General features: G+C 34.8%; 5 protein-coding genes across 8 annotated transcripts; 2 read left to right on the top strand and 3 right to left on the bottom strand.

The window, feature by feature from the left end:
* The first annotated feature begins 4,094 nt into the window (after positions 1 to 4,094).
* On the top strand, positions 4,095 to 7,568 carry LOC105789938 (N-acylphosphatidylethanolamine synthase). Of its 4 annotated transcripts, none has more exons than XR_008198937.1 (5): positions 4,095 to 4,523; positions 4,605 to 4,732; positions 5,400 to 5,485; positions 5,864 to 6,809; positions 6,913 to 7,117. XR_008198937.1 is itself a non-coding variant. In XM_012617275.2 (5 exons), the coding sequence occupies exons 1-5, from the start codon at positions 4,315 to 4,317 to the stop codon at positions 7,262 to 7,264; spliced, it is 852 nt and encodes a 283-aa protein (XP_012472729.1). In that variant the 5' UTR covers positions 4,101 to 4,314; the 3' UTR covers positions 7,265 to 7,568. The 4 variants fall into 4 exon arrangements, 2 of the variants coding, with proteins under 2 accessions (XP_012472729.1, XP_012472730.1); XR_008198938.1 differs by having other exon boundaries at positions 6,974 to 7,113; XM_012617275.2 differs by having other exon boundaries at positions 4,101 to 4,523; positions 5,864 to 6,001; positions 6,974 to 7,568.
* Positions 7,569 to 7,658: 90 nt separating this feature from the next.
* LOC105789936 (cation/H(+) antiporter 24) lies at positions 7,659 to 10,537 on the bottom strand. Its single transcript, XM_012617271.2, has 3 exons — positions 10,217 to 10,537; positions 9,117 to 10,124; positions 7,659 to 8,959 (listed from the first exon to the last, which is right to left on the bottom strand). The coding sequence occupies exons 1-3, from the start codon at positions 10,532 to 10,534 to the stop codon at positions 7,823 to 7,825; spliced, it is 2,463 nt and encodes an 820-aa protein (XP_012472725.1). The 5' UTR covers positions 10,535 to 10,537; the 3' UTR covers positions 7,659 to 7,822.
* A 2,931-nt stretch (positions 10,538 to 13,468) lies between these two features.
* Positions 13,469 to 16,127, bottom strand: LOC105789937 (pyruvate decarboxylase 1). The gene is made up of 6 exons (XM_012617274.2): positions 15,420 to 16,127; positions 15,145 to 15,308; positions 14,395 to 15,045; positions 14,189 to 14,306; positions 13,907 to 14,095; positions 13,469 to 13,822 (listed from the first exon to the last, which is right to left on the bottom strand). The coding sequence occupies exons 1-6, from the start codon at positions 15,942 to 15,944 to the stop codon at positions 13,652 to 13,654; spliced, it is 1,818 nt and encodes a 605-aa protein (XP_012472728.1). The 5' UTR covers positions 15,945 to 16,127; the 3' UTR covers positions 13,469 to 13,651.
* A 1,714-nt stretch (positions 16,128 to 17,841) lies between these two features.
* Positions 17,842 to 18,596, bottom strand: LOC105789939 (uncharacterized). Its single transcript, XM_012617278.2, has one exon. The coding sequence runs from the start codon at positions 18,512 to 18,514 to the stop codon at positions 18,008 to 18,010; it is 507 nt and encodes a 168-aa protein (XP_012472732.1). The 5' UTR covers positions 18,515 to 18,596; the 3' UTR covers positions 17,842 to 18,007.
* A 3,823-nt stretch (positions 18,597 to 22,419) lies between these two features.
* Positions 22,420 to 23,960, top strand: LOC105789940 (probable aquaporin PIP2-2). Its single transcript, XM_012617279.2, has 4 exons — positions 22,420 to 22,815; positions 22,898 to 23,193; positions 23,372 to 23,512; positions 23,599 to 23,960. Exons 1-4 carry the CDS (start codon positions 22,506 to 22,508, stop codon positions 23,707 to 23,709), a joined length of 858 nt encoding a protein of 285 aa, XP_012472733.1. The 5' UTR covers positions 22,420 to 22,505; the 3' UTR covers positions 23,710 to 23,960.
* The last annotated feature ends 813 nt before the right edge of the window (positions 23,961 to 24,773 follow it).

Consider the following 24,773-nt stretch of genomic DNA (forward strand, 5'->3'; position numbering starts at 1 on the left):
GTTAAGAATGGTTGTTGTGTTGCATTAGAAGATGTTAACTATGTGTTGTTTTTTTTCTTTATAAAGAACATAGTAAATTTGCCTTTTTTATTTTGCAATGAGAGTTTTCTTTTAAAGTTTCATATTTGAATCATATTACTGGTTTATTTTTAAAAAAAAATCCAACTCAAGCTTGACTAATATAACAACCCGTTTTTCAATAGTGCTGGAAACAGTGGTTTCAGAATCCTGTTTTTCGATGATCAAGTCTGTTATAAGGACTAAATCATAAAACTGTAAAAGTTAATCACTATTGATTTTTATTAGATAAAAAGGCTTAAATAATAATTATTCAAGGATCTAAATGGCAATTAGGCCAAATATATTGCCATGGGATGGTTTGTGCATAATTTTAGCAATTGTTTTGTTAAAAAATAAAGATAAATTATTGAAATTAAAACATTAATAAAAGAAAACCAAAGTGGAAAGAAAGAGAAAGACTTCATTCTCATCTTCTCCACCGAAATTTCCTCCATTGAAGAAGGTTAGAATCTTCAAAACTTTCAAAAGTTTGGCCCTTGCCTGGTAAGCCAATTTGAGTTCATTTTCTTATAATTTTTTTTATATATTTTTGAGATTTTGGGAGTTTGATTTAGCTAGTCCAATGATCAATTTGTGAAATTATTTAAGATTTTAAATGTTACTATTTTTGAATTTTAAAGCTTTTGGTACTAAATTGATAGATTTTGAGCTTAGTTATGAAAAGGACTAATTTGTAAAGTGAAATTATTGTTTTAGTAAAAAGGACTAAAGTATAAATATTTTGAAATTAGCATGAAATTTATGTAAATATAGGTATTAGAGGGTCAGTAGAGGATGATATCGAATCAGATTGAAAATCGAGCTTAAATGTGAAAGATATGATTATTTAGCTTAAAAGGAATTTGTGAAAATGTAATTAAAATGTCATATACATAAAATAAGATGTTCTAAGTTAATTGAAAATGATAATTTGAAATGAATTACCGTATAGATATTTGGACCAACTAGTAAACAATCGATAAAAAAGGAAAAATTGAGGATTAGTCCCCGACATTGCACTTATTGTTGTTTTGGTCTGGTAAGTTTATATGGTGTAATTATGTTTGTAAATGTATTGAATGGGTTTAAATTATGAAATTATATCGTATGATTGTATTTTGAATTGGTTATAAAATGGTACAAAAAGATGAGAAATAGATTTAATTGTAAAGAAATGAGCTAATATGTTAAATGTACCCAGATGAACTTATGAAAGGATGGGATACAATTGGCATGTCAATATGGTTAATTACATGTTGTACGGGATATGATATGAGGTGATACTAATGTATGGAGAATTTCATTGTTTAAAACAGAATCTAGCATTTGTTGTGGGTTATCGAGTTTTGTCTCTACGGAGACCACTGTTATTTAGTGTCTCTATGAAGACCCTCGTGTGTTCTGGAGGGATGTAATGTCTTATGACATTTGTTGCCTACGGCCTTAGCACTTCAATGCTTAGGTGTGTATTAAAGTTATCGCTCGGACAAGCAATCTGGTGTGTTTTAGTGGTTACCAGCGTATCCGTATTTGTTTATTATATTTCATTGAGCTAAACAGTTAGTGTAAAACGTAATATATCTGATTGATAATATGTATAGTATTTGAAAATGGTTATATGTTTGTAATGATGAAATGATGTATATGTTCAATGATTCTGATAGAATGTCACTGAATAGTAATGTATTATACATATTGAGAGGTTGTAAGATTGTAACTAATGAACTCACCTTACTGATGTGAAATGTGATGATAGGAAAGTCGTATAGTTACCTAATTCATTGTGTTAGTTGTGAATTGAGGTGACTTTACTATTTTAGCTCCTATGAACTTACTAAGCATATGAAATGCTTACTCTGTTGTGTTTTCTTTGCTTGTAGTTATCTTTTGCGGAACAAGACAATTGGATCACTTTGGAACTCACACTATCAAATCTTTGATTCAATAGTCTTTTAACTGACCTAGTCTCGGTTATGTGGCATGTACATAGGAAATGTTTTGCATATTTGCTTACTATGAATGTTTATGAGTTTGATCCATAAAAGATGTTTGATTTTGGATGCTTACATGTTATATTTAAAAGTGTGTATGATGAGCCATAGTTGGAGATTATGAATGGCCAAATTTGAATATGAATGCTTAAGCTATGGAAATGAGGTTACCATGGTTGATGGCCAGTGCTTGATATGTGGTGAATGGCAATTTTTGGATCAAATGACGCATGATGTCATATTGGTAAAAATGGATATATGTGCATAGTTGACTTGTTATAAAATGTATTTGGAAATTTCCATGATTGAAGGTTAAATGGGATAAGTTGAAATGGTCATTGAAATTTGATTCAATGGAAGCATGTCTGGTTTAAGTTATGCATGAATAGGTGTCATGTTAAATGTTAATTGTGAAATGTTGGTTAGTGGATTGAAAATGTATGAATTGTAGAATATTGGTATGACTTGGGATTGGTTTTATGCTGGTTGGAAGTGTGGTTAGGGCACAAATTATATTTGATTTTGGTTTGAGCATGTAAAAGTACCAAAGTGTAAGAATTTTTTATCATCTGGGTAAATGAATCAATACCAAGGATTAAGGTATCAATCCTTTACCAAATGAAAAGTGTTTTAAAACGACTGAATGTCAATTTGGTATCGATATTTATCTTCAAAGATCGATACTTTATAAAGGTACTGATACGAATTGACTTGTGTCCAAAAATTTGAAAATGACGAAATGCCAAAATGGTATCAATACCTAACTTGGAATCAATACTTGTGTATTTTAACTTGATTTTTGAAACATTGAAGCTAAAGGTGGTATCAGTACTTGACCTGAGTATATTTACCTATGCTCAAACTTTGAAAAGTTTACAGTTTGGTCCTTATTCATGCTCGGGCCAAATTTAGAGCTTTCATAAGCCCAATTGAGTTTTGAATTTACTTGTTTAACGTGTGGTGCATACATTTATATTAAGATTTGATGATTGAATGAATTTTTTTGAGTTTCGAATGTGAATTGCTCTAGTAACAAAAGTAGCATTCTGTAACTCGAGTTCGACGACCAAGCCGGGTGAAGGGTGTTACAACTATTGTACTTATCTTTTGCTTTGGTATTGTTAATTATGTAGCTTAACAAGGTTTCTCTTTTGAGGACATCAATAGTGTTTGAAGCATGGCTTCAATTAGTCTTTCGATTAACTTGACCATTCATATTGACCCAAGGTATATCTTTATTTGATTGTTATTTTCTATTCGCAAGACTATTAATGTTTATTTTGCACCTTCCATATAAATTTTGTTGCATGCATTTATAAGTGAAATGTGTGTATATTATATTCTCTTAATATATTTGCATGTATCCGTAAGTGAAATTTGATATATATATATATATATATATATATATATATATTCTTTCTTTCTATCTGTTTGTGTATATATATTTTTCTTTTCATATATTTTCGTTTTTATCTGTATGTGTGTGTGCATATACGTTTTATATATAATTCTTTCTATCATTCATATAAATTTAGCTGCATGCATCTCTGAAATGTGTATATATGTATATATATATATATGTATTTTTATGTACGTGTATAAATTTTTAAAGAATAAATTTTAAACAATTATAATTAACCATGTTACCTTATTCTATCTTAGGTTTTAGGTTATACATAAAATATTCCTCATTCATAATATGATTTTTCCCACTAAGAAAATGTAAAGAAAATTTTAAGATTAACGTATATTAATATGATAAATCAAATTGGTCCTTACTTTTCTTTTTCGAACTTCACTGAGTAAATTGGTGTTTTATTCTTGGTCAAATGTTTAATAATAGTGACTTGGTAATTAATGTAGCAATTTTAGTGTAGTTTATAAATTAATAAAATTTCATAAAAATTAAAAAATTAATTTAATTAAAAATTGAAAGTTAAAAGCGAAAAATAAACACACACACAAAAAAAAAAAAAAAAACTGAACATTAGAATCATTATGCCTTGATAGATTATCTTCAGAAGTGTAGATGCCGTCGAAGATAAAATTATCTTTTATTGGTGCTTTAAAATAGAGGCCATCCTAGTATAGTGTTATTCCGTAGGCATCTGGGCCTGCAAGCTCAGCCCTACACCTGCAATTTGATTTCCGGATGAAGATCGACCCGACTCTTCTTTTCCTTTCTGGCTCTGGCTGGTGCTAGAAAAAGGAAAAACCCAAGACCCTGCGCTTGCTGTTTGCTGTTTGCTCGAAGAGGAAATAAATGGGAAGGAAAATGGAATGGGCAGGCAGGGAGAAGCACATGAGAGGAATACCTAGGAAGATGGTGTTTCTGGCAGTGGGGGCATTCGCCAAGGCGGTAGCAACTCTTCTCAACACCACCTCCGTTCATAATGCTGATACCCTCATTCGTCTTGTGCGTTCTCGACCCCCTGGCATACCACTCCTCACTGTTAGTAATCACATGTCTACGTGGGCGCTCCACCCTTGAATCCTTCTTTCTTCTTTACTTTGTCTTATTAGATACGATTCATATTTTCATCTGCTTTGCAGCTTGGATGATCCACTTCTTTGGGGGTTCAAAGGTTTCCCCTCCTTGGATGCCAATTTGGCACGATGGGTACTTGCTGCTGAAGACATTTGTTTTAAGAATTCTGTGCTCACTTATTTTTTTAGACTTGGTATGCCCCATTTTTCTTTCCCACTGCTACTGCCACTCTTCTACTATCTGTCTCTTTAACAAAAACTATTTTCAGTTATCATATCACTAGCTTATCAGTTCGATTCTTTTGTTAGCTTTCACTTGACTTTAACAAATATTGTTGAATTTACATCTAAACACCCATATTAAGTTGAAGAATATTATTTAGATTAAGAGTTACTATCTAGAGTCGAAAGATAAGTTAACATAAGCTAAGAAACACACCAATGCAGATTCTCTGTCTACCACCAGACTGCTGATTCTTTTTCACTTACTGAATGCTCAGTTCTCCTCCACTACAGTTGGGTTTTACAGGCTTTGGTCAAAACACACGGATTTTGATTGACTCTTTCATGGGTCTGATTTTGCTCAAAATATGACCGGTTGTCTGACTGCCCTCACTGATCCACGTTTAAAAATCATGCTTTTACATATTGTAGGTACTTGCATTAGGTATTGTTGGAAATTCCTTTTGAATTGTGAATTTTCATCATTATTAATTAATATGTTACTTCTTGTATGAGTTATGCTACTAACTAAAACCTTTGTTTATACATAGAAGAAATCTTCTGTCAACTTGGTTGGGTTTTTGAAAGACCAGATAGTATTAATGTAAAGGTTTGTCTCTGAAATTGTAAATTGTGCAGGTAAATGCATACCTATTACAAGGGGTGCTGGAATTTATCAGGAATACATGAACGAAGCTCTTCAATGCTTAAACAATGGAGCCTGGGTATTTCACCTAAACTTATACTATTGTTATTTTGAAATTTTGGTAAATCTTTTGTTTCATGAGATTGTTGGATTTTTCTGAGCTCGTTAATAGATCAAGGTAGACGTCCGTTTTTCAAGGAAATAAATCAAGAAAAGAAATAGCAACACTAACTTTGCTGAGAGCACCCTTGAATTAAACTATATTTGAGAAAAGCAAACTCCTAAGAGACTGAGAATTGCTTGGGCTTCTGTACTTTCATTGATTAATACACTAACTTGTTTTTAGAATGGTTCTAAACCTTGTAAATAATTTTTTGTTGGTGTAATGAGATTCCTTTCTCAAATATGGCTGCTTCATGGCTTTAAGCTTCCTAAATTTTCTACTATTAACTGGCAGCTACATACATTTCCTGAAGGTAAAGTATCCCAAGAAGATGCACCTATAAGACGATTAAAATGGGGAACAGCTAGTCTGATTGTTCGTGCCCATGTGACTCCTATAGTTCTTCCGATGGTTCATAGTGGGTTTGAAGAGGTTAGATATCTTTCATAAGTTGCCCTTTGTGTTTCCTCTGAGTGGATATTGTTTGTTGAGCTCGTAGAATTAATTTCCTGGGTCTGTATAAATTTCTTTCTCATGATTGTGAACATTCTGCATGAATGAGTTGACTATGATATTTGATCTACATGTGCCAGTTTGACCATAACCCTCTTAGGAAATCGGCTTCCCTAGTTTGGGTTTTGTTTTGATGCAGTAATAGTTTGCATTGGAAGATTCATAATAACAATATTAGATTGATGTCGTAATTCTTGTCAGCAAAATGAAATTGACTGATAAAATGCAATTCCATGATTAAAGGATTCAGTTGAACTTAGGTGAACAATGATTTAATAAAATAAAACAACAGGTTTTTTTTGCCTTTCAATTTCTTGCCAATGCGTCATCTCTTTTATGTATTGATCCTCTGGCATGGAGCCTAGAAGTGCTGGCTGGAAGTTCCATATACTGTTGTTATTGTTTTTTGGATAATCACATCACCGAAGACAATAATTAACTCTTCAGACAGTTGGAATCCTAACAATGATCTCAAGTATTGTAAAATATTCTCTATGCTACAGGCAGGCTGTGAAAGCCAGTTCGTATGCCGTTAAAGTGTATGTCTGGTTTGCGGCTGCTAAATTCATTTGACTCGTACAATTCAGTATAAATGTTTTATTCAATAATGGGTTTATGTCAGTAGAAAGCAGTTGTTTTACGGCGTCTTTACATTTAGACCAATAAGCAAGAGAATTGTGGATGGTGTCCCTTGCATCCGATATTTAGACCAATATGCAGAAGTAAGGTACACATGGTTTTCTTGTAGCAGCTCTTTGATACTTGGATTGCATTGAACTGCATGTTGAAGTAGAGAAAATATGATGAGCTTGTTTTTTTTTAATGTTCAGATGTGGATTACTGAATAACTTATTAAATTTGAGTTGTTTGGTCGGTTGGGGTCTTCAACAGGTGATGCCGGAGAAGTTTTTTCTTGACAGAAGGCCTCCTTTTCCATTATGCAATAAGAAAATAAAAATTATGATTGGACAGCCTCTAGAATTTGATATTCCTAAATTGACGGAGTTGGCAATTTCAAAGTCTAGTGGTGATGTATTTTCTTCAACAACAACGTCTAGAGGATGGCCCGTTATCTCCTTTTTTGGATTGGATTTGGATGAAGCAGCGCAGAGGTATCTCTACTCAAGTATTTCAGAGGAAATACAAAGTGCCATGGAGGAGTTACGAAGTTCCTTAAAATAGATTTTTTTTAATGGATAGTCCCATTTGAATTTAAGGGTTATATTTGTGGCGCTAGAGGGTGCCTGTTGTTGGAAACTAATTTTGCGGAGTTGCGATCAATTAATGATCCAAATATTTATGGAAGCTCTTAAACCACACTTGGCAATATTTGGGTTTTTCTTACTAGGGAAAACCATTCTCTCTTATACTTTGGGTTGAAGAGATTAAATCAGATATTGCAGAGGAGCCATTAATGTAATCCGATCTGTATGGTTGGATGAATTTTTCCCCTTTATTTATAATTACGGTTGCTTTTTGTTTATTATATTATTTTTTAAGAATTATATGTATGTTGTTATTTGAAATAATAATAAAAATAGTAGTAATAATTTAGAAAAAAAATACTAGTGTTAGTAATATAAATAATAGTAACAAGAATAATAAAATTGATAAATAAAGGATTAAGAAGTACAAGGCAAATAATTAAATGTCTAAACTCTTCAACCTAAATTAAGAGCTAATAAAAATTTACATGCATTTCGTGAAGTCCAAATTTAAATAAATTAGGGAAGAAGGGCCTTACACCCTCAGAATTTGCTTCTGCACCACCAACACAGAATCCGCATCAACAAAATCAGAAGATGAAACATAGTCCCCAATAATCCCAAGCTCTTCTTGGTTATCTGTCCAAGTTGACAACCCTTCCAAAAGACTTTCATTTATCCCTTGTTTCCTTCCCACGATCCATAGATGATAAAATTTCTCTTCCGCCATTGCCTTTATTGCTGCAGCTGTATCTGCTCCATCTTTTACCACTACCTCTCTGTAAATCACTCTCTCATTTGCTTCGTTCTTCACCCAGAACCACGTTACCAGCCCATCGTCAAGCTTCTTTTGCCTTTCATCGTCTCCTTCGGGGTTTGAAGAAAGAAACCTCACCAAAGTTAGAGAGACATTGGGGTTGGCAACCATATGATCTGCATATGCAAGGCATTCTCTAGAGTCTGGTCCTCCCAGAAATAGCACAATAAAGTCGTGAGACGTAGTGCCCCCGGAGCAGCGAGTCAAGGGTAGGTGCCACCGGTGGGCCTTGTCAATCAGAAGTCCAACGGAGCAAGGTGCATGGGATAATACTTCGGTGTTCAACGTCTGCCCTCCACCCCATTGCTCAGCTGTGCCCATCTCCCCATCGTATTGCCTCTCCAATGGCAAAATGATAATAGTAGCCTTGCTGTTCAAAGCTAGCTTGCACACGTCCTGAAACATCGTACGCTTCGCTGCTAAAGCTGTGAAGAAATGGAGCTTAACGCTTTCATCTCTGTTTTCTTGATAGAGAATGAGAGCGTGGCGGATTGCTTCCGAGTCGGGAAACCTGATGGAAAGGTCATCCGGATCCGGATCATTGTCGTGGTCTATGAACACAGGGTTAGCACGGCCAATGAGCTCCACAAGGTGGAAAGCGTAAACGGACAAAGGGTTTTGAAGCGTAGGATAAGTGACTTCAAGAAGGTTAACCAGGCTTGGAACGCTTTTCTTGTCCCGGATGCACACAAGAATCCGAACTTCTTCACCCGGTGGGGTATGTTGAATGGTTCTCCTCTTGAGTACCTTGTAAGGCTTTGAGGGATCATATATAACACTGATCAAAGGTGTAAGAGTTGCCAATAATATCGTTGTTAGAAATATCATCATGGAGAAACCTGGTAGCCGTATCATCTGCTCCATTTTTGTATCGTAAGTAAACACAAATCAGATGAGATATATGGTTGGTTCTATTATGACTTTACTACCTACCTACTGCCTGCCTAGTATTTGTTAGCAATTCTAAGATAAAGTGGAAGAAAAAAAAAAGGACACATACATACATACATACATTTTTGTCCACCCAATGGATGTACAGAGCAAGCTCCACTTGGCCCCTCAAGCTCAAAACAAGGCTGAGAGTGAGGCTGTCTCTCGACGGGACAGCTACCATGAAGGCACCTATCATAGTTGCCAGGAATTTTGACACATAACCTGAAATAACCATGGTAAATAGTGGCCCCAATGTCGTCCAGCCAGCTTCAGTCATTGCAGAAAAATCTGTGTGGAGCCCGATAAATGCAAATGCAAATGGCATCATTATTTCCTTCAAAATTGTCTCACTTTTCTCCACCAAGGTTGCCCCTAGCGGCGGCCCGTTTGGAATCAACAACCCTAGGCAGAATGGGCCGAAAGCAACGGCTAAGCCGAACATGTCCGTCAAGAAGCCAACCACGAACACTCCCAACAAAATGGCAACCACATAAGACTCATGCACTGCTTGTCCTTCAGGGGTGTGGTCGATGATCCACAACAGTGCTGGTCGGATGGCAGAAAGTAAGAAAGCTACAAGAACCACCATGGATATCAGATACCAAACAAGAGTTCCAGCCGATATATCCACTTGTTTCAATGCCTCGAAAACCGTTATGAAATTCATCCCAATGCTATCGCTAATTAGTGCTACGGACAAGGCCATATTTCCAACCTCAGAGCTAAGCAGGTTTAATTCTTCAAGTACAGTATAGTGGATGGGGAATGTTGTTACCGACAAACCTGACGCAATTCCCCCAATTGACGATATTTTCGCCATTTCATTGTCCATTAATTTTCGAATAATTAACCCAATCGCCATCACTGTTAGGAAAGGTAGCATAACGCTCACCATGGCAATATAAAGATGTTTTTTCCCTGATCGTTTTATCAAGGTTAGATCCATTTTAACGCCACTTACAAACACCCATAACATTAACGCAAATATTCCCAAAGTTCTCAGTACGAAACGGGAATACAGGGGAAACATGATTTCGTTAAACCGCTTGCTCTTCCCTAGAAGACATGGTCCAATGATGATGCCCGCCTTGATTTAATTTTTCCAAGCAGACGTGGAAGCTTATTAACATGAAGAATATGAATAAGAAAAAGAAAGAAAAAAGAATATAAGATACTCACAATTAACTCAGCAACCAACCTAGGCTGTCTGAAAGGCTTTAGAAGAAAGCGAACCGTCTGGATGAGGAAAATCATCAATATTAGATCCGCAAGGACCATATCGTAGGAGACAAAAATAGGGTTTTGGCCATAGAAAATGCCGAAGGCATGAGACCCTTGTGCTCTCACACATACCAGTGGCACTGCTGCAGTGCCTCGGTTGGAGGTATGGAACTTAGCACCTGTCATGTCCATTCTGGTGTGGTAGGCTTGTGAATGGGCTAGCCATGTCCATGCATTAGACTTCAAGGGCTGACCAGCTGGGAAAACCCTAACCATCCCGTAAACTTATGTACTATCATGCAACAATACAAAAAGGAGAAATTTTTGGTTTTTCTTTCCTTAAGGTCTTGGTCGTCTTGTTTTCTTAAAATAAAAATGAACGAGTCTCGAGTTTAATCGAAGTCTCTACCGCTTGAAAAATAATTTGTATATACTATAAAAGGAAAACATGTCAATTATATACATTGGAATCAGGGAATTTGTATTGGCATGCATGTTACAAAATCATCATCAAGGATATACAGCAAAACAAATCTTCCCATAAAGAGATCTCAGTGCAATGTTTATATTTCTTTTTTGGGGGTGGTTTGGATACCAAAAACATGTTGCCAAGGAAGTGATAGTTTTGCTAATTTGTCGTGGAAACCACAAGAGGAAGCAATGGCTCTTGGCTCATAGCGAGAGGGGAAGAGAAATTAAATGCTGAAACTTAGGCATCTGTTTTGCTTCTGCTTAATTAATTCATCTGTGAGTTCAAGGATTTTATATGTATTGCGGGCAATCATCAAGACCCACATTGTGAACTGTGATGCTTAGTAAATTTGAATGATTCCCTTCCACACATACATAGGCTGTAAAATAATGAAATCAACTAAAACGATACAGTTTAACTCGGAGAAATTAAGATGATCATAACACGTTTCCAATTCTGAAGAAGACAAAGTGGTAGGTAACCAAACTTGTTCTATACCATTCTCTTCAAAGCCAAGGGAACAAAGAACAATGAGAAGATGCTGCTAAAACATTACCATCAAATCACATCATTACCCCACAAAGCCAAAGATCAAACATGACAGCAATATTACCACAATGCTCTGATCTTAATTTTTAGACACATGTTTTCTTATTTTATATGTTTTTTTTAGTTTTTAAATTTTAATATAATCAATTTTTTTTTATTTCTGTCAGTTTCTAGGTAGTGGTTTTTTTTCTTTTTCTTTTTCAATTTTCATTCTTTTTAATTTTAATCAAATACAAAGTTGGATAACACGTAATTTTTTTCAATTTTATGCTAACTTTTTTAAAGATTTTTTAATTTTTAATTGTTAGTTTCAGTTTTTCAATTCTTGTTTGCTTATAATTTTTTATCATTTTAAAATTTTATTTTTTATTTTTGATTTCAAAATTTTCAAATTTCATTTTTTTATATGTTTTTATCCTTGTTGATACATTGTACAACAAGGAAGGACAACAAAGAGAATATAAGAGGAGATAGTGGTGGTGCTGTGAAAGTCAATTCACCAAAAAAGTCAGAGAGTTAGAACAATGACAAAAGGACAAACTGTTTGCTTGAGGAAATAATTGCTCTGGGTAATTTTAGGGTGCTTGAGAGTCAATCCCCTCTTTCTCGATAGTGAGTCTTCTTGGCCACTAGTGTGATGTGACATATCATCATGGAGGGAATTATCTTCATCTAATAGGTGAAGGATGTGCAACGTGAGACCATTCTGTTATGCATTCGATCAGTATGAAGTTATTATACTCAGTTAGAATCTATAAGGATTCAAATACGTGTTCACACCTAAAAAGTTAATGCCTTGGCATCTCTGAAGACAACAAAGGGTAAAGATCCTCCTTGGTGTAATGGATGGTCGAAGGTGAGGAGGGTCAATATCCTCCATTTCAAGGTGGGTGGCTAAGAGAAGCATTTTGTTAGATGAAGTCAATGGAAAGTCAACACTATCTGAATTGTTGACACGTATCTCAAAGACAAAAATATATAACAACAATGATCCATTTTGTAGGGGTTAGGGTCTTGCCTACCCTTTTACATTTACCCTTTTTATTCTAAATTTGTTGTGAACTAAAATTAAATTAATTTTTGGAGTTACCAAGTTATATTGCGTGGGTTGTGATCATTTCATTTCATGTACTCTCATTTATATATTTGAAATTTCAGCTTATGTTGTAACAATATATATTTTAATCTAAAAATAATGTTTTAATTTAGTAAAGAAAATCTCATAATTGAAGAATATTGAACTTTTATAAAAAGTTTGTTATCGAAATAGACAAGACTTGTTACAGGTAAATAATTTTGACTTTTTTATCCAACTGACCCAAAATAATTAATTATTTACAAAAATAACTCGTTCTCCATAGTGCCCGCAGGTGCCACCTGACACATCGACGGCACCGCACCCCAATGATGACCCAATCATCGGTTTTTTTTAAATTAGGATGCCATGTGACAAGCAGCACCAATCTGTATTTTTTAAAATTCCCGTTAAAAATATGAGTATTCAAGAAGGGAAAAGATATTTTTAATGGGTATCACCTGATATATAAATTTAAAATATATATTTATTTTTGGTGCCATCGGTGCGTCAATCAGCACCGATGGGAATTTAAAAGAAAATAGGTGAAACAAAAAAAAGATAAAAAAATTGAAAAAAAATAAAGGGGGAAGGTTGGGACTTGCTTCATTGGTGGTTCTTGGCTTGTCAATGTCACTATCAAGTGGATGAAATATTATTTAAAAATAATAATTTTAATGAGGTGAGAGTAAGGAAGAAAGAGATCTAAAATAAAAATAGGAGGAGAGAGAGAGATGAGAGAAATATAGAGAGATTAGAGAGAGAAAGTTAAATATAGAAAATAGAGAATGAAATATAAGAATGAAAAACCCTATTTAATATTATATTCTCTTTCATCTCTATTTTCTATATTTATTATTCTCTTTCCTTTCCCATCTCTCTTTTTCTTTCCCATTCGAATTTCTCTTCTTCTTCTCAATTGGGTAAAAAAGAAAAGAATTTTACTTTCACTGCATGCGCACTATTACTCATGTACCTATTTATTTTCTGCATGTTTTAAAACATTCCCATGCATGAACTACCATTTAGCCATGCGGATTTCTCGATTACTTTGAAATTGCAAGACTTGAAGAGCCCAAGGCATGGGCAGGGCTAACGGGAAAAGTACGAAAAATAAACTTCAAATTATTTCATGATAATATCCAAAAATTCCCGGTTGCAACATTCTTGCCATCCACTTATTGTGTAAGATGACAGTTTCTTAGACAAATAACAAAAAACATTATAACTAGAATACATTCATTCATCTGCAACGTGCTCTTAATTTTAAAAAGAAAAAGAAAAACCATATCCTCGTCTACTGAGGATTTGGTGGACGGCTATTTGCGGCACAGACCCTTGATCCCCACTCCAGCAGCTCTTTGCTGGTATCATCTTTGTGTACAATGACTTCTATAAAGCACAAGCAATCTTTCTTCTCACCTGTGGCTGTTCCAATGGCTTCAATCAGCTCTCCTTCATTGCGAACCTAGATATTGAAACCCATTGGTTGGTTGGTTGGTACATCAAAAAAAGTCAAAAAAGCAAAGCAATGAACACTCTTTTAGAAAACCTTTTTTGTCCAGCAGTTTCCTTCACCATTGTGAATTGCTTCAACTAATCCAGTGTAATCCCAGTTCTTGATAACGTTATAAGGCCCGTCATGGATCTCAACTTCAATGGTGTATCCCCCGTTGTTAATTAAGAATATGATGCTCTTCTGTTCGCATCGCAGCATGGTGGATACATCCTGTGCCGTCACCTGCCAAGGACATTTTATTTAATGCTAAGGGACTCAACATTTCAGAGCTTTGCTGCTGATATTGCAAAATTTTTTGGAGATTAAAAAAGCCACCTGGAAGCTTCCATCGCCAATGCAAGATATGACACGCTTGTCTGGAACCGACTGTGCGTATCCAAGGGTTGCTCCAACAGACCACCCAATTGAACCATACTGCATCTGAAATTCATACCTGCAACACCAACTTTTTTCCCTTTTGTTTGTCAAATGTCATACAAGCCTTAATTTGTAGAGAGGCAGCCAAAATATTTGCTACATACCCACATCCTTCTGGTAGTTTCAACTTCTGGCAGTTGAACCAGGAATCCCCTGTCTCAGCAATCACAGCTGTGCTACTTGAAAGCATCTTTTGTACATGCTGAAACATAATATTGACCCTCAAAGGTTCTTTGGGGTCACTTTTGGTTGGAACCCCATCTGGAATGAATATACGCTGGTAGTTTTCAAAAGCAGTTGGGTTGCGGTTAACCTTTTTTGCAAGTGCTTGGAGAAAGTCCTTCATTAGGACACACCCAAAAGCCGGTCCATTAGCAATGACTACACGATCAGGCTGCACAACAATGGCCTTCTCCTTTTTAAGAAGGAGTGAGTACCCAACCGAGCTATAGTCGTTGAAGATTGGCCCAACAAATAAGTAAGCATCAGCAGATTCCACAATTTCAGCGCAGAAAGAAGTGCTCACAGCGCCCCAGTAAGTTCCAATGAATCGAGAGTGGTGTTCTGGCACTAATCCTTTTGCTGATGGCATCACGCCAATCGGATAGCCACAAGCATCTGCCAGTTCAACAAAGGCCTCACATGCCTTTGCTACTCGAAGTTTTGGCCCTCCTATGATCACTGGTTTCACTGCCTTATTCAGAAAGGTAGTAGCTGCTTCTACGGCAGCTTCTAGACCCATCTTGTTGCTCGACCTTAACAACAAATTCACAACGTGTCCATGCATGAAGATGTGGAAAAGAGAATATCATTTTATGAACGTTAGGGACGAAAAGCAAAGAAAACCTGTGTACCTAGGTGATAGAGAAAATGGAATGGGCTCTCTAGTGAAAGTCGGATGAGGTATTGCAGGCAAATTACAACTTATGCTGATGTATACAGGCTTACTCTCTTTCAAAGACGTAGAAATGGCTCTATCAATCTGTTCATGCGCATCTTCCAAGTTATTCACCACAGCCTGGAATCAGACCCAAAATCAACATGATGGGATTAGTGTGTTTGTGTACTTCAGGACGAGTGCATAACAACTTTTAAGTCCAAATTAAATAAAAACATTAGTGTGTACAACCTGATAGCAAGTAACAGTCTGGAAGCACCTTAGCTCTTGGCTAAAATCTGATAAACCGATGGTATGATGGAGGATCCTATTAGTCCCATAATCATTGGTATTGGGTCCTCCCACAATGCAAATAACAGGAAGATTTTCACTGTAAGCACCGGCAATGGCGTTGATAATGCTGAGGCCACCAACAGTAAACGTGACAACACATGCACCAACCCCACGAGACCTGGCGTACCCATCAGCAGCATAACCAGCATTCAGCTCATTGCAGCACCCAATATTTTTGAGCCCAGGCTCAGCAATAAGATGATCGAGAAGGGTGAGATTGAAGTCGCCAGGCACGGAAAAGACATCCTTAACCCCTATTTCAACAAGCCGCCGAGCCAGGTGGCGCCCAAGGGTGGCATCTGCTGCTACAACGGAAGGAGGAGCATTGGAATCTAGGATTGTAGCTCCATTCTGGGCCGGGTTCCCTAGCATGCCGTTTGAAGGTTTGCATGTTTGAAGCTGAGAACCAATGGTGGAATCCATATGGGATCAATGAAACAAACAACAAAAACAAGTGATTACAAATTCTACTTGGAACTGGATAGCTTTTTACGTGGGTTAATAGATTGTCGAGGAGAAACAAAGTACGCGAAAGTAGAAGGATTGGTTTTTGAGAGTGTCTGTCGGGTTTAAGAATGGAGTACACTCATAGGATGTTAAACGAAAATTAAGGGGGAGCTTTCTTGAAGAAGACCCATTCAATTCAGTATATATATGGCAACTAACTGTGCTTCAAGGAAAACAAAAGGAATTCTTTAATATTAGCTAAGTATATTAATGGTTGACCCAAAGTGAACTATTCATTTTCAAATGATTTGGCCACACAATTTTCGTTCATTCGGCCGGATATGATTGAATTGTATTTCCTTTTTATAATTGAGAGAGATTGTTTAAAATCGAATTCAAATTTTCAAGAGATTATTTGTGAATGAGTTGTATCTTAAATTAATTGATAAGAAAAAAAATTGGATGTAAACATTTATTTATATTACTAATTGAGTAATAGAATTTAGGGTTTATTGTAAATATATTTATCCTTTATAAATTCCCATTTTCATTAGGACTTAAGACCTATTACTTAATTTTTAAGTAACCAATCTCCTCTGGGTAATTCTATTATCATATAACAATTTAGATTATTATGTAAGATTCACCAAGGTGTAAATGGGGATGAGAAACTTCGTTACTTTGAAAAATAAAAGAAATAACATTCTACCAAAAAAAAAAATCTTAATCTAAAACGTCGAAAAAATGTTACAAGTTTGACAAATATAATTTAAAATTCCTGAAACTAGTTGTGTTACAAATCCTTCATTATTGGATAAAGAATAAGTTTCAACATCTTTCTTGTCCAAAATTAAAAATGATTAAAGTTCACAAAGACCAAGATTTAAATTTAGTTACTAGATCCCAAGTTTATATTATAAATCAGATAAGAAGTGCCCACATATCCAATCTTATCATCTTATCCAATTTGGATATATATTCCATCAAATGCTAAACTTAACCCACTTTCTGAAATGATTACATCTACCAAAATAATGACACTTAATTCTTTTAAAAATAAAGAGTTTCATACATTAATTTCAATAAATTATTAAATTATTTAAAATATTTATCTTAACTATTTTACTGTTAAAATCGTTATTATATAGCATTTTTGTTCGCACCGTATTCGAAAACTCTTTTTTCCTTCGTTTCTACAAATAAGTTTTTTCATGAAATATCTTTTAATATTATAAATTTGTTAACTAAAACTCAAATAATTTTCTTCTCTAATTGAATTGGATCTAATACATGTTATTTTACTTGTCGATAAGTACTGATTTATCATACTGATTGTCGAATTGTTAGTGCTTATTAACCGAATATTTAAAAAAAACTTAAAAACACAATGACTTAGGGTGGGTTTGGATGGGCGATTGGGTGCGGTGCGATGCGTTTAGTTTACTTTTTATCTCACGCTATAGTATCGCTACAGTATCTAATCTCACCGCCACCGCTGTTTTTACACTAACCGCAGGTAAACGCACCGTCCACCTAACCTCACCCTTAGATTAAAATTTTTAAATAATTCAATAATTATTTTGTAATATTTTAAAATTGAATGCCCAATAGTGTAATTTATCAAATAATTTACTTGCTAGTTTATTAATTATATAATTGTTCAAATAAAAATAATTAATGAGTTGAAATTATTTGAAGGGTAGGTTCGATATCAAATTATTTGAAGGAGCTGTCATGGTCGCTGATTGTAGGCTCGCATTTCTCTTCATCAACCGATACCACCACGGCCCATTTCTTCGTTTTTATTACCAAAACACCCTCAAGGCCTTTAAGTCACCAAGTAGGAACATAAAATATAAATATATTATATGAATTTCCAAAATTCCTCCGCAAAATCTTATAAATCTTGAATGTTAAAATTACAGGAATGAAAATGATCCTATCTCGAAAACTGAGTAAAATTTTCTAATGAAATTCAAACATTTTGATGATTCCAAAATATTCACTCTTTTTTTTTCTTCTTCTTCTTTTCATTTTGTTTAATCTTGGAAACCAAATTTTTCAAAAATTGCATTTCTGACCCTCCTCAAATCTCTTCCTTTCAAAGTCCTCCCTACCCCTTCTTGAACTGAGAAGGATGCGATCCCAGTCTTCGCCATTTGCTTTGCCAAAAACTCGTGAGGCGGAATCCGAACCCCTCCTTCCAACCAATCATCTTCTTCCACGTCGTCATCATCGTCGCTTTCTGAACTCCTCCGGTTATTCCTGTACTCTTCCCTCAAAATCTTCGACCAATCCGGTATGTTGACCGGCAGCGACGCAGGTGTCCCTCCGACTCTGCCACGGCGCTTGGTCGATGTCATTTTGGATACTCCACTGTCCCGGAACTCAGGCGAACCAGAGCAACTGGAGACCGAGTTGCTGTAAAGATCCGACTCGTCTAACTCGAATGCCGCCGAGTCATGATTCAACGTTGCTTGCAGTTGTTGATCGCTCGACAGAAATCTGTAGTTGGGCCTCGAGTAATCGGTTTTGCTGCACGCCATTAAAAAAAAATTGAAAATCAAATTCCCTCGTAATCACTGTGTTACTTCCTCGTTTGGATCTGCTTTTATAAAGCTTGGCTTCTGATATAGATAAGGCTGGCTCAGTCAATTTTAAAAAATAATATTACGATTCATTTAAATTACAGATATGCCCCGTGATGTTTAAGGAAATGCCACGTACTTAAATAAAAATTACGGAAAAGTTGTAATCCTGTGCTTCAAGTTTAATTTTTTAGGGGTATTTCCTTTTTCTATCGGACCGTTGAAATTGGATAAACTTTGTTTGATTCGTTGAAGTAGTTTTGGTTTATACAAATTAACGGAATATTAGGCCCTTAAAAGCAGGAGTGATAGAATTAGACGTGGATGGAAGGCAAGCCTTCCACGTATAAACAAAGGAAAGGACTGGGATGGGATGGGTAAATTTGGAATTAGCGTAGGAGAAAGGAAAAAGTTCCGTCGGGACGTGCAAGGGGGGATTCACCTGACCTGGTTCTAGGATGGTTCACGGAAAAAAGGGTGGTCCGAGTTTAGAGGATCGAGGATTGGAACACGTGTCCTTAACTGCCTACGGGTTACTCGTGGCATCCAGCCATTTCTTGTAGGGTATAGAGCGTGATGGCACGTGAAATGGTGCATATTTTATCTGTTGGATCTACCGCGTCTTTGCTTGCCAGCTGGCTGGATTCTATTCACAATTTGGATTAAAATTTAGAGGGTGGTATTAGAATTTTCTCTATTTTTAAATTAAATTAGTTTTTATAGGGTGGATTAAAGAGTGAATTGTGTTAAAAATTTCATTTATTTTTATTATTAAAAATTTGTGTAAAAATTTGTGTAATTGACTTGGCATGTCAAACAGAATAATCAATTTTTTTGATCTAACGTGAAAAATTAATAATTTACCTTCTAGATAAAGATATCTATCAAATTTAGAGATAGAGTTGGATTTTCGTTTTATATCATTTCATTAAATCTATTCTTATTTTTGTTGTTGAGATTTACAAGTACATTAAGGGCTAATTTAACAATACTTTTTAAAAGTGATTTTAACCCAAAAATATTTTTGAGCAAAAACTAAAATTTTTGTTTCTGCTTTTGGCCAAAAAATATTGTCTCAAAACATTTTTTCTCCAAAAATATTTTTAAAAATTTAAAAGCATCTTATTTAATAATATTTTTATCTTAAAAGCACTTTTGTCCTAAACTGAATATAAAAATAATTATAATGAAGGGTGAAGTGATAATTCATCCAAATAACCAAATGATAAATTAAACAATATTATAAAATCCAAGTAATTTAGAATATGTGAAAGGAGAAATCGATTCATTAGTTTAGCATTGAGTGTGGATTAACACCTTGTTTGGATCGGAATTCATCAAAGCAAACAAAAATTTCTGTTATTTTTTCTTCTGGTGTTAGTAAAATATGTTAGTGGCTATTATTTCATAATCTGAGCTTGTTCTTTTCCTGCTCTACAAGCCATATTTTACAGTAAATGTTTCCAACCCAATCAATCTTGCTCTTAAACATTATTGTTATTTTACAGTAAATAGTTTATATATCCGCAGCTATTCTTAGCCCAAGCATCATTGTTAACACCGGATAACTTAAATTCATTCAAAAAAAAAAAAAGAATAATTCTAAGATTTGTATCAACGACTTAAATTATGGCAATAAAAGATAAAAGATTGTAACTTTATGTATAAAAAAAGATAAACTATCTAGTTGTCACTAAACTTTTAAGGCATGTTCATTTTGGTCACTCAAAATGAAATCTGCAATTCCGCTACTCAATTTTTAGGGTATTTTCATTTTAGTCACCCAACCGTTAAATCTCTAACGGCAGTTTGTACATGCCACATCATATTTATACTTTTATTTTGGTCACTTAAGTTCTAGGTTACTTTCATTTTGGTCAAAAAGTGTCATTTTTTATTAAATATTGATCTGGGTAAAGAACAATAAGGATTAAAGTGACAAAGTGGTAAAAATTAGAATAATGCTTTAAAAATGATAAAATTATACTTGTTTATCCCTTGCCAAAAGTTCTAATTTTTACTCAATATTGAAAATTTAAATTTCAAAACATTAAAATCAATTAAATAAGTTCTTGAAAATTTTTATCATTTGGTAGTGTCAATCAATTTGTTATTATAATATTAAAATTAATTGATTTAGTCTCCTTTTAAATCTTAAAATTTTATTTTATGTTTTTAAATTAAAATTACCTTAAATAAATCATCTTTAATAATAGTACATATGGAAATAATAAAGTGTGCATAACAAAATTAAAATATATAAGTAAATCAAAATAAAACCTTGGTGAGTGGTAAACTTAGAGTATTTTCAATGTAATTGGCATGGATTCAAATCCTATCACATGTACATTTTATTGTTTTTAAAATTAAAAGATTAAAGTACCCTCAAATAATATAATTTATTTTAAATACGGAAGGTCATTTTATAATTTTGTTAGCGTCCGATTGACTCGTGAGACCAATTTAATCGAGAATTTTATTAATAGTATAGATGTTATTAAATTAACTTTAATCATAAATAAGAAATAAAAAAAAAGTCATTAAACTATGATGGTAGTGAAAGTTAAATATAAAAAATGAAAAGAAAAACTAAGAATGTTTTGTGAAGAAAAGTAAGTTATAATTGAAATGTTGGTGGAGAGAAGGAAAATAGATTGGGGTGGTTTGATATGAAAGAGAAATGGAAAGTGATGGAAGGAACTTCTCCGTCCCACTACGACTCTAGTGCCTTTGAAAACTTCATCTCTCAGCTAATTATATAGTCTGTTGAGATGGTTGCCTTCATTTGCTGGATGCTACAGCCTACAGCTTCCTCCCCTTGCAGGGTATTCCATTTCAACATGCCTCAAACAAACCACCTGATTATTTTGATTGGTAATATGGATAGCAGTTGTTCATGGAGGGTCAAGTTTTGTTATTTTAAGACAAGTCACTAGGGGCAATAATACTCATACAAACCCTACCCATCTCAAGGACTCAGTACTGTTGTCTTCAAATTTGAAACCATGAGAAGCTCATGTTGGAGTAAAGTGGGTTTTAGAAAGCAGAGGTAATTAAGTTTTTAACGTCCTCGGCTGCGAGTTTCAAGGACCCAAAGTTGTCACTTACTCTTTCCACCAAGCAATGCAAAGGGGGGTAGAATTTAATTACTATTATCACATATATGTGCTACAAAATGACAAGGCTGATTTGAGGTTGAGGTGGTTTGGGCGGTCCATTATTCATACATAATGCATAATTAACTGATATTGCGTCAGGCTGGGTGGCTACTCTTTTTAATTTGTTTGCCCTTTATCTCATTTTCTAGCTTTATTATGATTTATGAGTTAGCTTATGTAGTCATATTTTAAATTTAAAACCGTGCTGATGATTGAAGAATACAAACCCTTATTAGGTATGTCCAGATGAGTTTATCTGGCAAAGTCGTCACCTACGCACTAATATGGCTTGTTTAATTAATATTAAGGGACCCAACCTCCCTTTATTTTCTATTCATTGGATAATCAATAATGGTGGTTGTATATTCTTGGCAAACTTCCTGGATTTTCCAAATATATATTTTGATATAATTTAAGGTGGTCATAGTCTAGAAATAGAAAATAATTACCCTAATCTCATTAAACAACCAACTAAAATAATAGAAATTATTACTAACGAAGAACAACGAAAATATTAAGAGAAGAAAAATATTACAAGAATAAAAAAAGAAACAGCTAATGGTCGGTCCATGCAATGCAAAGCAGCAGGCGGATTGGACGGCTAAAAACTAATGTTAAATAATGCATACGACTACCAAATCACTTTGTTCATTCATTATCAACTATGTATCATCCTCCCTTATATATCCTTCTTCACCTCTCTTCATCCACAGCTTCATTATCAAATTTAAAGTCTCCCAGCTCCCTTTTTGTCTCTGCATTTTTCCTAGTGTAAAAAAAGAAAGTTAGATATGGGTAAGGATATAGAGAGTAGTGTAGAGCAAGGGTCAGGCAAGGACTACCATGATCCGCCACCAGCACCATTGATTGATGCTGAAGAGCTGACTAAATGGTCGTTTTACAGAGCAGTCATTGCTGAGTTCATTGCTACCCTTCTCTTCTTGTATGTCACAGTATTGACTGTGATTGGTTACAAGGTCCAAACCGATCCTCTCAAGAACACAGTTGACCCTGACTGTGGTGGTGTTGGTATCCTGGGTATTGCTTGGGCCTTTGGTGGCATGATCTTTATTCTTGTTTACTGCACTGCTGGTATCTCTGGTGAGTCCTGTTGTACTATGAAGTTTGTTTCACAGTAACCTAGCAACATGCATATCATTATTAAGTTGAATGGAATTTTCAGGAGGACATATCAACCCGGCTGTGACCTTTGGACTGTTCTTAGGACGAAAGGTATCACTGATCCGAGCCATCATGTACATGGTGGCTCAGTGCTTGGGTGCCATATGCGGGTGTGGATTGGTCAAAGCTTTCCAAAAGACTTACTACAACAACTATGGAGGTGGTGCTAATGAGCTCCAAAGTGGGTTCAACAAGGGCACCGGTTTAGGTGCTGAGATCATTGGTACCTTTGTTCTTGTCTACACCGTTTTCTCCGCCACTGATCCCAAGAGGAATGCTAGGGATTCCCATGTTCCTGTATGTACTCTTTAATCCACTCATCATCTCTTCAATATCTCTTTTTATATGTGAATATCTCAAGTTAGGGTTTATTTTGTACTTCAACGACTAGGAGCTTGCATGGTAAGGCATTCCCTCTTAATTATTAATAATAAAACTGGGAGTTATTGAATTTGGCATGTGTAAAACAAACCAGGTGTTGGCACCACTCCCCATAGGATTTGCAGTGTTCATGGTTCACCTTGCCACAATACCGGTCACTGGGACTGGTATCAACCCTGCTAGGAGCTTTGGAGCTGCTGTGATATACAACAAAGAGAAGGCCTGGGATGACCAAGTAATTAAATTTTTTATTTCCCTTTCTTTCACATTAGACTAAATAATCATATTTATGTGCCCATTAAATTCACTTGTTTTGGTCAGTGGATCTTTTGGGTTGGACCCTTCATTGGAGCTGCCATTGCTGCATTCTATCACCAATACATCCTAAGAGCAGCAGCCATCAAAGCCTTTGGATCTTCCAGGAGCAATTAATTAAATTCAGCCGAAAAAAAAAAGGGGTCACGGAAATAACAAATGAAGAAGATGTGTGCATATGCAAGTTTGTCTGAGGAGCTTCCCTTTTACTCATTACTAGATTGGGGAATTGAAGGTCAAACCTTGAGGTTGAACTGTAAATAAAATTATATATATATGGTTATGGAGAGAAGCTGGGTGTATTTTAAGTCCCTGATATTGTTTGTTGTTGATTTGAAAGATGTAATGTAAAGTGTTGTGTTTCTTTATCCTTGTCAACTTTCATCTCTTGTTTTGTCAAATGTTTGTGTGTCTTCATTGATGAGTTGGCTTTTATGTTGCTAGTATTTACAAGTGAAACGGTGTTTTCTTTTTCTTAAAAAATTACAAGAGAAGAATTATTTATATATATTAAATACCATGTTTTAAAAATAATTATATGGGTAAGAGTGGGTTTAGGTGTATTTGGTTATATGTCTTTGAGTATTATAAAGGAGAGAATTTATTGGAAAAAGAAAGGTGTTAGGTGATTCAGCTGTGGGATTCTTCTGCTTTTCCAAAGCTGGATGGATGTTTCTCATCCCTTCTCCCAAAAAGATTATTAGACAATTAATGAATTAATTAACCTTATCATTTTCCCTTTGGGTCATTTTCCATATGGTAAAGTAGGTGAGCCTTTAGCTCCTTTATTTATGATGAATGAAATTTGGCTTTAAATTTACGAGATAATAAGCTAAGCTTTTAGTTGTTGAGCTTGCATTTGAAAGACAAATATTTAATTTGTATTATTATCATTGATGTCACTCTATCATTTGTTTTGGTAGGCTAATATATATTTAAATCATCAACTTGAAGCAAAATCTTACATAAAATTGAAGGATATCAAGTGAATAAAATAAGTTTATTCCCTGCTTGATAACCAATATATAATCATGCCAACAATTTTCAAGATTGTTGATACAAGTCTAGAGAGGAGAAGGTGACGGTGCAAAAGGGACCGGTTCCCTTGTTGAGACTTGTATCAACAAAGATAAAATCATTAATATATATACACGCATATAACAATGGTAAAATGATAACAA

Source organism: Gossypium raimondii, chromosome 8, assembly GCF_025698545.1.
Source record: "Gossypium raimondii isolate GPD5lz chromosome 8, ASM2569854v1, whole genome shotgun sequence".
Taxonomy (NCBI): Eukaryota; Viridiplantae; Streptophyta; class Magnoliopsida; order Malvales; family Malvaceae; genus Gossypium; species Gossypium raimondii.